Source organism: Gadus macrocephalus, chromosome 1 (genome assembly GCF_031168955.1).
Source record: "Gadus macrocephalus chromosome 1, ASM3116895v1".
NCBI classification, from domain to species: Eukaryota; Metazoa; Chordata; class Actinopteri; order Gadiformes; family Gadidae; genus Gadus; species Gadus macrocephalus.
This window is the reverse complement of record NC_082382.1, coordinates 13839290-13853919: the sequence shown is the minus strand read 5'-3', so window position 1 is coordinate 13853919 and position 14630 is coordinate 13839290. Positions and strand designations below refer to the sequence as shown.

Below are 14630 nucleotides of genomic sequence, written 5' to 3'. Positions count from 1 at the left end.
GTATGTATCAGGCTGTAGCAGATACAGATAATACCGCGGCTATTGTAATAATGACATATCATCTCTTCTCCTCGGCTGTATTAAAATCTGGACGTTCACATTCTCGCCTTCAGTGCTATCTACAATGAGCGGTAGGTGTGATCCTTGGCCGCTCTCTGCGGTGGAGGAATAGAGAGATGCAGGCCGGTTGGGGGTAGGGGGGGGGGGGGGGGGGGTGGGGGGGCGGTGCAGGGTTGCTACATGGTGTTGAGCAGCAGTGATAAAGTCAGTAATATCACTATCTCGCCCCGGCTCTCCCAAGAATTGCCATAAACCTATTTCGAAAATTGCACCCATATATTCGCCGGAGACAGTAAGCTCATCCCGGTGACAGTGAAAACTTTTAGGCTGAATTATGCTGGTGTCATTCAGAGGGGTTTATCAGAGTGTTGGGGAGGGGGGGGGGGTCAATAACTCACAGACATACATCTGAGCAGCAGCATCCCCCCCCCCCCCCCCCCCCCCCCGCGCCCATGCACCAGCACCCACCAACGCCGGCGCTAGCATACTTGGCACTCAGCGACAGCAGAGCAGTAGCAGTAGCATCAGGCCTTGCTCGCACTGCGACCAACGGGAATCGGCGTTGGCAGGCTAGGGGATACGTGCCATCACAGGCCGCCGCTACGTGTCATCACAGGGCGCCATTTCGGGTGTGTGCGAGTATTTTATGTATAAGAATTTGATGATTCTGATGGTCACCTTTTTTAGCAGTGTTTTTCCAGCGGGATATTCAGTGTGGCTCAGGGGCAAGAGAAGGACCTTTAGAATTATAGACTTATAGAAATTGAGTTATGAATAAAGGATTTTTCATTCAGACATAAAAATCGATTTCCAACAACTCTATATTGATGTGGTTTTGTTTCAGCAATGAATACAATCTGTCGACGGTCATAATTGAGAAATACTGGTATGAATAATAATAATAAAATATTATATTGAAGTATTTTCTGAAAAACATTTTACATACTTTTCGTGCACTTTTGACCCAAACAATTTCCCTCCATGGCTTATCTATAATTGGCCATTATAAATTGTCATAAGCAAACAAATAAATATTATTTAAATCGAATTCAGTGAAGATTCAGTGGTAGTTTGGCCCACGTTGTGACTTCATACAAATAATGATGTCTGCTGTTTACAATATAAGGTATGGTGTTCTTCTATAAATGCATTCAAAAAGTGCCCGCGAAAACGCCATAAATTATTAAATGAAAAGACTTCTGTGGGATTACATTGCAAACAACAATACAAGGTTTTACTGCGTGGGCTGTCAAATAACAGTGACAATAGACGAATAAACTGTCATCAAGAGAATGATTTCTATTATTCATTTGAACTCTAAACTTGAAAATGATCAAAGCTGATCATTAGCGATAAGTAACTATTCATGCTTCACTCATTGTTTTCGTTATTCATCTAATTTCCGAGATCAACGCGCGTTTTGTCTCTTCTGTTGCGACATTTAATCGCTCGTCTACAGCTTCCCTTTAACGATCAGACATCATCAAAGACGGTACAGTATGTGCATAGCAACGGCAAAAAAAAACAAATCACACAGCAGAGTAAACACACAGCGACGGCAACAGCGCAGCCGAGGTGGAATACGCATCTAAAGCTTTGTTCCCGTTCTGTGTCATGAATAATGATCATGGTGGGATTCAAGGAAACCGCATACAGCCTCTCCACGCCTGTAGGGTAGGAGAGCTTCCAGCGACAGGAGCAGAGGGGTGAGCTCCTCGTCCAACCAGAGCAGGGGATGATCTGCTCTCACAGCGGGGGGCCTCCCTCTTTGTGTACATGTGTGTTTTAGTGTTGCCGCGGCAACCCGAAAGCCCTGCCGTTTTCTTTTTTTTATACCACTGCCTCGCCCGAGAGACATGGAGGGTGGGGGGAAGTGAGGGAGCTACAGGGCAGACTCTCTACCTGGGCGCGGGTTTAATAGGTGCATCTGCGCAACGTATACATGGTATCATAAAAGTATGCCAATAATTACAGGCCCGGGTTATTGCTGTGTGCGAATGTTATTTTCATTAACATTCATTTCCTGTCCCCGGGAAAAGTAAATAGCCACCCACCTGTTTAATCACAGGGTTTCATTTTTTTAAAACCATGCAGTTATCTTCATGATATCATCAGGCTTCATAACCTCAGACAACATAAGTCAGGGTTTTTTCACTCCTCTGCTTATGATGGGAACCAGAAGTCTTCTTATAGACTGTAAGCAAACAGCAAGTCAGACGAAATGTAAACTCTTAAGCAGTTTTGAAACAAATCCGTTACTCTGATTTAAGGGGTTTATCCTTCCAGGCCGCGGCCCATGAACATATTCTCAAGGAGTAACTGGATCGAGACATAAATATTTCTTGGATTCTTGCTTGTTCAAGCCTTGGACCTGCTTGCTACTAACACCGGTGGAACTGGTCACACACAAACACACACACGCACACGCACACACACACACACACACACACACACACACACACACACACACACACACACACACACACACACACAAACACTAACGGAGAGGAGTTAGATCTTCACCGATTTGTGTTGCATGGAAATGAAGGCTACCTTGGCAGGAAGTGGGGACGTGGGGGAAAAAGAAAAGCCAGCCTTTCATCATTTTCCCCCAAATCAGAGCAGGAAATGAATATGAATGCCCTCAGGTGTGGAGGGGAAGGAAATTCAAGGGGCCTGATGAGGTCCCTGAAGGATGGGTTCTGGACAGTGCCGGAACTTTCCAGTTGGGTTTAGTCCAGAGTGGGCGGGGGGGGGGGGGGGGGGCAGCCCAGCATGGCACGTAGGAAAAGAACATGCAAACAGCAAGCTGCTGATTGTTATGCACAAGCATGAACTGAACACGTACGCATACACGCACATGTACGCATGCACCCACCCTACACACACACAAAGAAAACCCCCAAAAATGAAATAAACCCATTTTATCCGACACAATTCCAATAGAGACATACTTCCCACCCTAAACCCTTAATAATATTTACAAATCCATGATGTCAGTGGAAAATGCGTACCTCCAAAAGTCGAAAGAATATTTTTTCGATGTTAAAATTATATTCTGCGCATGCTGACAAATCTGCACTGAGTTCACTTAGGCAGTTGTATATTTTCGTGTGAAATAGAATATGTCGAGGTATATTACAGAAAAGCACCTGTGACGAGTTTGACAATGTGTTTGGTAATTGTTAAATGAACACACCAACACTCTTTTTACCGCCCACAAAATAAAATGTCAATCCTATTCTGGGCTTTGGTAGATATTACCACAGGAAACCCTCTAGAGTTTTAGATACAGACCAGATATTTATTTTTAACCCTTGCCCTCCAGATCTTTATCCAGACTCACTGACCAGGCCCCTGACTGGTCCTATGATGTCCTGTTTGGGTCAGTAAGGGTTAGCGTTGGGGTTATTAAAAAAATAAAAATTTGCTTGTGTCTACATGGCTGGTGAACGGGAATTGTCTGTAGTCGTTTTATATGAAGTTCCTGTCCGATCATAACTCAATGTGATGAGACGCATGTTGTGATAGACCATCCGGCTGTCAGTGATTCTACGCACTTCAGCAGCAACGCAAGAAAATAGAGGGGAATTTTTTTTTTTTTACTGTATGTCAATATATTATCTATAGATTGTTATATATATTTATATATATATAGATAAAAAAAAATATTAAGTATAAAAAAAAATCGAACTTATTCTTATCCTGTCCACTGCTTACTTTGTGATTCAAACACCCTTAAATTCACTAGAATGCAGGAAATGAATTCTGGGAAGTGATTGTATTCTGAAGAAGCACCTCAAGACCCCCACGGTGTTTTAGGAATACCTCCTTGAAACCTCCCTTCCTTTCTGAGGGCTCAAGGTTGGCGAGCACACAGAGGATGTGCCGATAACAGAGAGCACAGATCTGTAGATCAGCTGCCAGAGCTCCGTCTGCAGACAGACACGCTGACATCAAGTAGAGGGTGAGTTGGTATGAGGAGTATTGTTATGTGGACCTACATATAGTCATGGTTTTAATACACCGAACGTTTCCCATACTGTACAGGGACGTTTCCACTGAGTGGACGGACCACTGGGAACGGGAAAGGGAGAGGACAAAAGTTTTGAAGCATTGCCAATACTCAGTTTACCCTAAATGGCCTCACGGCAACGACACTGACCTCCTAGTGGCAGCGAGAAAATGACCGTTCTCCACACAGTGCGACATGGCCTGGAGGAGGCATGAGGTAGGGGGATTGACAAACACCAAAGACAACTGCTGAGTTGGTGTTTGTCAGGATACGCGAGGGAGAGAGGGAGGGAGGGAGGGAGGGAGGGAGGGAGCAAGGGAGGGAGGGAGGGAGCAAGGGAGGGAGCGAGGGAGGAAGAATGTGTCCTTGACAACTTAAACGCTTTGGGATTGAACACGACTTATTTTGACAGTTAGTTCTATATCAATAACTTTATGTTTTTCCAATGCACATCAAGACGGATGCAGGGTGATGCAGATAGACAGACAGGCAGAGACACACGCAGGCACGCACACACGAACGCACACACACACACACACACACACACACACACACACACACACACACACACACACACACACACACACACACACACACACACACACACACACACACACACACACACACACACACACACACAGAAAGGGTCAAACACCCTTATATAAAAAATACATACTTGAAGAACATTTGGTTCTCCGCAATCAATTCAAGGAAAAACACAAGCTTTGAATCGAAAGTAATGCGCAAAGTAGTTCTTTGCCTTCAAGAAACACCAATAGCCTGAATTGAAACTTCCTTTTCCATGTAGGCTGTTGTTGTCACCGAGCGGGATTAAAATGTAGAATGGCCTCTAACACGATGCTGCAGCACAGGGCCATTTTGACCAGGAGTCCCTGAGGTGTCGTTTAGGCCTAGATCCCTTTCAGAAAACGAAATTCACAGTCACACACACATCACACACACACATACCCACATGTAAACACACCCCTAAGAACGGCGGTGCAGCCTCACACACACATTGCACATCGGTCATAAAGCCGGACTGTGACATATTGTAACTGTTGCATTTCATTTTGCTGCCGAAGCTCTGCTGTCACTCACTTCCTCTGAAGGATAGTGTCTGGGTTTACAAGTAACAGCAGAAAATGGAGAGCAGAACCCCCCACCCCCACACACACACACACACACACACACACACACACACACACACACACACACACACACACACACACCTTGATGGACATAAGGCTTAGAACAGCCCCGGTGAACAACCTCCGGAGTGTCTGGGGTCGGAGGTACATATCGAACATGGCTAAGTGTGAGGGGACTGCAGACCCTGGAGTCCCTCCTCTACGGGGCTGGCCTCAGTGGGGGCACGGTACATGGACCCTTTAAGGTATAGTGTGTAAAGTTGAGTGGCATGGCAGAAATGGAATATGTATTCATAAGTTTGTTCTAATCTGCGTCTATCGTATTTATTAACGATCCTTTAATTGAATCCTACACACTGCCCCTAAAAAATGTACGGGGGGGGTGAATTAAATAACACAAAGGGTTCTGTGGCAGGGGACCTAAACAGTGGTCAGGATGATGTCCTCACCATCGTACTCATCAGAATCGTCTCCCTCTCCGGCTTTCAGAGACCAGGGATGACGATGTGCCACCAGCGCCGCTTCCTGCTCCCAGCGCAAGGCATGATGGGTACCCCTCCACTCAGACCCACGAGCACCATGATCAGACATGCTGACTCCTGTACAAGGACCTCCCTGTGTAACATTAAGCATTAGTGTGGATACCGTTGTAAATCAGTTCCTCAGGAAACCTCCCTACACTCTTCACCACCACCCCTTCAAAGACCCCCTCCCAAGACATCTCAAATATCTCAAACAGAAAGGGTAAAGTATTTGATGCGCACTGGGCACAGTTTTAGATCCGATGTCAGCAGCTCATGTGAGAGAGCACGACGTTGTCCCGCACCAACGATAAGAAACTGAATAAACACGCATCTCCTTATCCCAGGGCCACCGGTAGGGAACAGCAGAACATCTCACACGCAATGTCCTCAACTCGCTGTTACACAATCAACCTCCCTTCATTAAATAGAGTTTGAGGGGGGGTGGGGGGTGTAGAGCAATGAACAGTAATTAGTTCAATCTCATGGTATATCGTGGCTATATGATACGGTGCAGAATAATATTTTTTGGTTTCCGAGCTTTCATTTTCTGTCGCCGAATTACAACCATTCATCATGCGCTCATTACAAAGACAGTCCGTCTGAAACGACTTCCAATTGCCTCTCGTTTCGAAACCCAAATGATGCAGGATGCACATATTTCACCGCGCTGTCGTACATCAACTACGTTATTGCATGTCACGAATGAAGGGGGGGGGCTGGATCGGTTGATTAAGAAAAAAAAAAGAAGAAGAAAAAGTATACAATGAGTCTATCATATAGGAAAAGTCAAACAAACTTTTTTATTACTCTGGTTTCGGACGCTCTTTAATCAGAGCACGCATCCCTGCATTTCGACAATGTTGTTATATTTATATCACAGAACAACAAATAAAAAATAAATAAAACCCGCTGCTCAGCTGCAAGTGCAAAACCGTCACTTTCTGCAACAGCCAGAAGAAGAGAATATGGAGTCCAAGCCATAGGCTGCAACATTGACATGTTGTGTGTGCTTCTCCTTAATCAAGTTGTAAGTACAACAGAATTATTCTACATTCATCACCGACACCTAAGCTGTCAGTGATGTTTAATGAGCATCAATTAAGCTGTTTCAACACACTAGCTCAGCACACACACTGCACAGGCAAACACACAGGGGGAGAGAAAACATCAATATAAGGACCAGAGTTTAAAAGAACTGGATTACACTGGAACAAAGAGGGGGAATATATATATATATATATATATAATGCAGAGAGAGAGAGCTGACTACAATGAAACAGGCCGTGTTTATACTCTGCCAAAAAGTACAAGTTTAACCCTACTTAGACATTTTCAGCCGTCATTCGTAAATACAACCTTTGGTTTATATTCTAACGATGATCTTACATTGTGTTCCCTTCAGTTATGTCTAGATCTAGAATCTCAAGCCTAAACATTTAATCTATTTTTTACCAGGCAATGATGAACAAACGCTCTTTCCTGCAATATACTGATGCAGAACCTAAAATGTATGAAATTACTGGTAAATCTTGACATAAAGATAAACATAGTTATTCCATCAACGTGTATTCATTTGTCTGGGTATTATTGGTTCATTTTTCTGATCAAGGCAAATGATGATTTATGAAACAAATTACAATTAAAAAATGTATAAACTGAATTAAGAATTAAAAAATGGTATCACATTATATACAATAATACAATAAACAATGTTTAATTTACTTTTGGTTAATCTATCGGTGCAAATCCACAATTTGCCCCCAAAAACAAGTCGACGATTCCGTCTCTCTAAATGGGTTAGCATTTTCATTGAATAAAACTCTTGCTTGGTCTTTTCACGTGCTAGATCCTGTGTTTACTCCTGTGTCCGCGCCACCTGTGACTGCACTCCCACTGTGTTGAACGATACATGGCTGAAAAAGTCAATCAGATATTCACTACAAATCAGTACAGTTTGCTTAGGTTGATTCGCGAAAAAATTAGCCAGAACGGTACTGTAATATAAGCCCTCAAATTTGACCCACGGCATAGAAACACAAGCACGGGTGTGTGTGTGTCGGGGGGGGGAGGAAGGGGACGGGGACAGGGAGGGGGGACAGGACAGCAAGGTCAACGCAGAGACGATGGAACATTGACTTGATTCATCAAACTAGTTTCTATGTAATTGCTCCGCGTGATGACTAATAAACCACACAGGCTGTAAAGCTGTCACAGGGCCATCAGTCCGATGCTAAATGAAGTAACAAAAGGTGCAAGGTTCACAACTTCATTCACTGCCAGCGTGAGGTGTCCAAAAGCACTCTCTTCAGCCATAACTTCACCTGCTTGCTCATTGAATTTTTGATGCGCACGCCACATTGTAGCTGTTCAACGTTAACGTGGTTGGGTTTTCTTTTCCTTCTCCCCCCTCGCTCCTGCTACTAAACACAGTTTGATAGTAGTCTATTCACCTTAGTGGGCTATTGGACTTGTTATTTCTAACAGTGGAGAAATTCCTATTCATCTGAATATTGCAGCTAAAAATGTTACATAACAGAAGCTATAAATGGCTATCATGGCCCAAAGCATAATACAAGCATCACTACCGTCTTTATAATGTTTCAGTCTTCTTGGTCTGAAAAAGCCTCAAACACATGATCATGTTCTAATATTTTATCATTTTAACATGTAACCCATTTTTGTCAGACTGACCTCTCGGAGAGTGCCGGAGCAAGTGACGTAGAGGCAGTTTACCTTTGTAATTGTTACAGATCGCAACCATTAGCATAATATTGTCATAGCTCCTGCTCCTGCAGTCAGGAGCTGCAGAGGGTTAATTTGCATAATACATCTTAATTGAAGCTCATTAAGGATTTGATAAGAAGCAAATCAGGTACACCGTAGAAAAACTTAGATTAATGCTCTTGCTGTGTTTTGCCACTTCCAAATTCATGGGACATTTTCTAATATTTTTTTGTCTGGGGTTACTGGCAGGGAAAAATTACCAGATAGTTTAATTCCATTCTCTCTAAATGTTTCTGATATGGATTTGGAATAAGTTGACAAGCAATTAGATTTCATTGTAACCGATTGAAAAGCAACTGTTAATTTTTACAGCCTTAGCTCTGCAATCAGGGCTCTTGTCCGGATCATGCAGAATGATTTAAGAGAGTACAGTAAGTACGTTTTGAACCACTGCATTGTTTTGACAGATTCACATGACAGCTGTTCGCTGACTCCTCACATTGCCATCATCTTCATTAGGGTGGAGGTGTCCTCGTGGACACAATGAGACAAGCCCTCTGGACTGTGATAGCGGCGTAGTAAACCAGTGTAGCAATGCTAAAACAGGCTTGTAAATGTATTTAAAGTGCAGTGTTCTTTTACCTTAAACACATCCCCCGGCAAGCGATCGATATCTGGATCCCAGTGTTGCTGTTATATTTATAGGCCGACCATCCATATTTATTCACTGTAAATACACAACGCAAGGTACAAAGTCCCCACCCCCATTTGGACAAAGCACCATAACATGATTTCCTTTGTGCTCAGGAAGTCTGGCAGAAATAATGCACTTTAGCGTTTTAGGTTTTTGTTGCATTCATCTCACGACACGCCAATTACCGCTCGATTACACGACTGATAAATAACAATGATACTAATAAAAAATAACAACCACAAAGAAATCCCGTTCTAGTTATGGGCAGTGGGGATGGCACGGAAATATTATCCACATGAATCAACCCCTGCGAAGGCATATCAAATTGTGTCATTTGCCTGGAAACTAGCGCAGGTCTCGGGGGGAGGCAAGGTGAACGAGGAGCTGAGCAGCCGCCGCACGGGCCTATGCCTCGAGACCAATCAGAGCAGCCCTCTGCCCCCCCCCCCTCCCTCCCCCCTCCCTCCCTCCCTCCCTCCCCCCTCCCTTCCTCCCTGCCTCCCTCCCTCCCCCAGCAGATCGGCATGCTGGAGGGCACGGGAGTCTTGGTTCTTATCACCTAGACAGTGCAACGCCCTGTCTGTGCCTCAGCAACAAACACAAACAAAAGACTTCCCCTAAAACTATTATCCACACCTGTCACCCCCAACATGGTGGTGACATACAGGGGAAGGAGGGAGACGACATCACAGCCAAACTAACTGGATGGGACTTTTTTTATGATTTTTTTATTTCATTATTTTCCATCTTTTTTTTTTGGGCTTCAACATAGAGAATGAAAATGAGCTGAGGAGGAGAAAGTTATTAAGAGGCTTTTATGGCGCTGTACTTCCAACTGAGGAAAAATTGCAAGCACTGCAGCAAAGTGTATGTCCTCATAGGCTAAGAAACTTACAAGGCTGGATGTTGAATAAAAAACTAAAAACATAAATTCAATTCAACAATGTTTTGGTCTGGTTTGGTCTGTATTTGGTCTGTATTCTGAGCTACCTTTGGTAGAAAGCAGAAAAAAGGAAGGCATTGACACAATATTTGTGCTGCGATTAAATGGCATCTAATCTGCAAGGCTCCCATTCAGAACTCACTCTACTCACCTTGTCTCTAAACATTTATCTAAATATTTCTTCAAACATGTCTCTTATGCTGACTCTAAACATGTCTCTAAATATGTCTCCAAAATGTCTCTTAACATGTCTCTTAACATGTCTCTAAATATTTCTTCAAACATGTCTCTAATATCTATATATATTTTACTATCAGCCAAGAACTATAAAGATCACAAGTAAGACCTGACTTAAATGTTCCACCACAAAGTTGAATACCTCCAAATACAATACAGCAAATATTATTTTCTTATGAACGTCTTAAAATAGTGTTTTTTTTATATGGTTATGTTAAACGTTGACCAAAGCTTGACCACATATTTATCATTGATCAATAGTATTCACTAGCACTCAGTATAATACTGGATCAATGGTCGCTTCATGTACAGATGACTATACAGAGGTGTGCTTTACTCCTGAGAATCCAAACAAATGCAATCAGATATGGGATACAAATATAGCCCTAATAATGTGATTTACACATGCTATTTTAGACATTTCTTTAACAATTTGTTACTCCAAATTCCCATCCAAACTGCAGTAATTGTACATACTAGCTCATTGCGCTGTCATTCTCTTTCAGTAAGTGTATTTTGAGTCACTTAGAATTGGTCAAGCGGCGGTTGATCCCGCCATTTTCTTTTTGATCCTTTGCCCTTTTAAAATCAACTTTCATTCTTTCCGTTTTTTTCTTTCTCAGAAACTAAACTCGATAAACAACATCTGCCTTGATTGTAGGATGTTTCCAGAACAAACCACTTAGGAAGAATTTCTGCAAGCCAATTCCCACAAGCTGCTGTCAGTCACTAGCTGGCACTGCAACACTTAATGCCTTTGTCTGTTCTCCAATTTATCTTGTTAACAGCAAATTGGGCTAACAGTTTGAGGCACAGAGCTATTGCAGGAAAAAAAAATCTAAAAGGAAAGAAAATAAAAATGGCAAAAGAAATAACATAGAATAACAAAAGACTCCAGAAAGGCTGTCGATGCACTGAGAGGGCATGAGGTTCATGTTATAAAACATATTTTCAACTGGAATTTCATCCGTGATCTGTGTCAGGTATACGTTCCATGAACATAAATATCAAATCACGATTACAAAAAATATGCAGAGGAAATAAAACTCGTCTTCACATTTGTGTCTCCCCTCAAGTCTACGAATATGCTTATTAATAATATAATTCCCAGAGAAAAACGGACGAATCCCAGAGAACAAATGTCCTCAGACCAAGATTTGGGCTTCATTTTATATTTACACTGTTTTGTTTTTTCACACTTCTACAACAAATAACATTAGGGGGGGTACTGCATCTTTAAGAACCCCCCCTCCATACACACACACACACACACACACACACACACACACACACACACACACACACACACACACACACACACACAGACACACACACACACACACACACACACACACACACACACACACACACACACACACACACACACGCACACACAAAATAAGAAACCTATTACTTTGCATCTTCCACGGTCTTATTTCAATAGCCCTCTCTCCTTGTTCCCCCTGCACACATCATTAAACATATTATTATAACATGACTGTCAGCCTGCGTCTCTCCCCGCTCCATTCTTGCTCTGCCAGGTAATCAATTTGTCGTCACTCTCTGTAACCCCAGTAAAGTCATCAAGTGAAATGAGTTACAGCTGCAAAGAGCCTTCAAGAAAACAGAAAAAAACAGACAAAAAAAGGAGAAAAAAAAAACGAACAAACGCAAGAAAAATGACAACAGCGCCCAGGAATATTCCACCGCTTGAAAGCACATCCCAGGTCTTGAAGATGAAATATTAATGCACAATTTGTTTATCTGCAGCCACACATCTCTCTCCGGTGCCGAGCTGTTAATTTTCTATCGGCACAGACAACGGATCAGTCAGTCATGAACTCTTCACAGCCATTACCGGGAGACATTTTGATTAAGTATTCCTAATGTAGTGGATAGGAAAGAATGAAAACACTCTGCCTGCCAACTTTTGATTGACCATTAAGCCACTGATGAATGTGCCTGTCAAAGAGGAGACAATTACCTCAACAATGAAGAAAGTCTTGTGGAAAGCTTATTTCTCTACAGGGCTGACACAGTTACCAGACTACAGGCGCGGACAGCTGAGAGCGTGTAAAGGGATCACTTAGGCATCCTCTCACAAGTTCACTGCATAATAGTGGGGACATTGTTTTTTAAGAAAGACAATATTTGTCTGTGTGTGTGTGTGTGTGTGTGTGTGTGTGTGTGTGTGTGTGTGTGTGTGTGTGTGTGTGTGTGTGTGTGTGTGTGTGTGTGTGTGGGCTGTGCGTTTTTGTGTGTCTGTGTGTGTGTGCGCACTGCTCGACTGTGTTTGTGTGTACGTGTGCATGTGCGGGTGTGTGAAACGAGAGTGTGCTTCACAGATAAGGGTCTCAGAATCTTAAGCGGGTATAAAGAGCGGCCATTATTGGCAAAGAACAATCACCATCTGGTTGCTGCATCTGAACCATAATAAAGACTGATAACTTGTCCACACAACATACAAGTTCTCGCATCATTGCTGGAAAGAAATACTCTTGATTCATCCCATTCAATCTAACTACCTCCATCCTAAATGTAGGAAAAAATTATCCTCGTGGAATCCTTGATTTTCTGGCAGCATTTTAAATAAGGTCAGGGATAATATAGTTTCTGACCTTTGGTGTAATACAAAATGTGTTTTACAAAATAAATTTCGAGAAAGGATTTAGGTTGACTATAATCAAAACCCCTCCTTTGCAGTTAGATGGTGCTTTGTAAATAGTCCAAGAAGCATAGTTTGAACGGCAATGAGACAAAAGTTATAGAAGGAGAAGGATTTTTGAGTCCACGCATACGTGCGCAAACGGTCGCGCGCGTCTCCCTATCCGCTGTCAGTGCGGACGGAGTGCATGTGCTCGAGAGGAACTCATTCTCCATTTGTCTATAAGATATTAAGAGTTCAAACAGAGTTCACCCGTTTCATATTCTGTCGTGGAACCACATCCATTTCACTTATCTTATTTAATGTCTTTCTCTTAGGATTTTTAATAGATTTTTAATGTTAATACAAAACTTTACGTTTTTCCCGGTCAATAACACTCATATGGGGGATGATCAATATCGCAAAAACACATGACGAGCCTATTATCAAATAAACAAATACACGTCACACTTTATCCGCAAACGCTTCACGTATTTTTTTAATCTCATATTTTTTAATTTTGTAGTTCGGTTATTGTTATAGTGAGTTCGATCACAGTATGTGACCGAACTCACTATAACAATATCCAAACTTCGAAATTAAAATAAGGCGATTAAATAAATACGTGAAGCCTGACAGCGTGATGCTGTTAGCCACGCTATCCTGAGACACGAGTCAGCTGGAGCGCAAGGGGGGAAAGACACACACAACAAACGGGCCAACGTCACGCGCCGTGTCGGTGCTCGTGCGGACCGTCTGGAAGGTAAAAGGTTTAAAAGTCCGGCTTACCCGCAGCCCGCTTCGGCGCCTGCTGTTTCCTCCGTGGCATTTCGGAACTCGCAGTTCACTATTCTGCCCAGGTGAAATGTTGTATGCGGTCTAATATAGTCCATACATAGAGAGAGAGATATAAGGTGTCTTTATGTCGGTCTCTTTAGTGTAGTTCTCTCTAACTATATCCCAGTTATAAGGACCCGTTGTCAAAGGAAAAGCAGATGTCAGAGCGGCTGCTGTTCCCTTCTTCACCTTCTCTTCCCCCGACGAGCGGATCTTTTCTTTTTTCTTCACCTTCCGTGTTTGTCCATCAAAGCCGCGCACACACCACGACGTCTGTCAAGTCAGTGTCGCGATTGGATGTATGCGATATGTGGCGAGAAGCGCGTAAAGCGTGGGGGTAATGGTATTACGCACGGTGCAGTGAGGGTGAGACGATGCCAGAAAACATCTATCCATAGAACAAACTGAACATTAAAAACTCCTCCCCTCTCGCCTGGACTTGATGATGGCAGCGGGACATTTGTTACACTAGATAACCATGAGTTTATTAAAGGAACAGGGGCCAGAGAAAACACCAGAAGGTAGCCTGTGTGTGTGCTTTCCCGTTGTGGGATCAGAAAGACGTAAAACCGTATATTGTAGAAAAAAGGGCATTGGTTTTCTACTGGTCACCTCCACAGCGATATCGATCCTTTATCTGGAGATTGATAGGTTTCTCAAATATGAAACGAATGTAAGGGCAAATGCTGCGATAAGCAAATTCAAGTTCAACAAGACACATGATCTTTATGTTAGTGTAAAAGAATATCATCATGAACTTTTAGATATATAAAAATATATAGTGTACTGCTTTTTTCCAAA

The 14630-nt window shown here is 42.8% G+C and overlaps 1 protein-coding gene across 2 annotated transcripts in view; it reads right to left on the bottom strand.

The window, feature by feature from the left end:
* Positions 1–14275, bottom strand: part of LOC132454074 (teashirt homolog 2) — a 27345-nt gene extending 13070 nt beyond the window's left edge. The window contains exon 1 of one of the 2 annotated variants that reach the window (XM_060047246.1): positions 14019–14275. Coding sequence is in view for 1 of the 2 variants with exons in the window: in XM_060047238.1 (XP_059903221.1) it covers positions 13782–13821 (40 nt within the window). In the remaining variant the exon portion in view is untranslated. Of the gene's footprint in view, positions 1–13781 lie in introns of both variants that reach the window. The other variant, XM_060047238.1, reaches the window with a different exon arrangement.
* Positions 14276–14630: the final 355 nt, after the last annotated feature.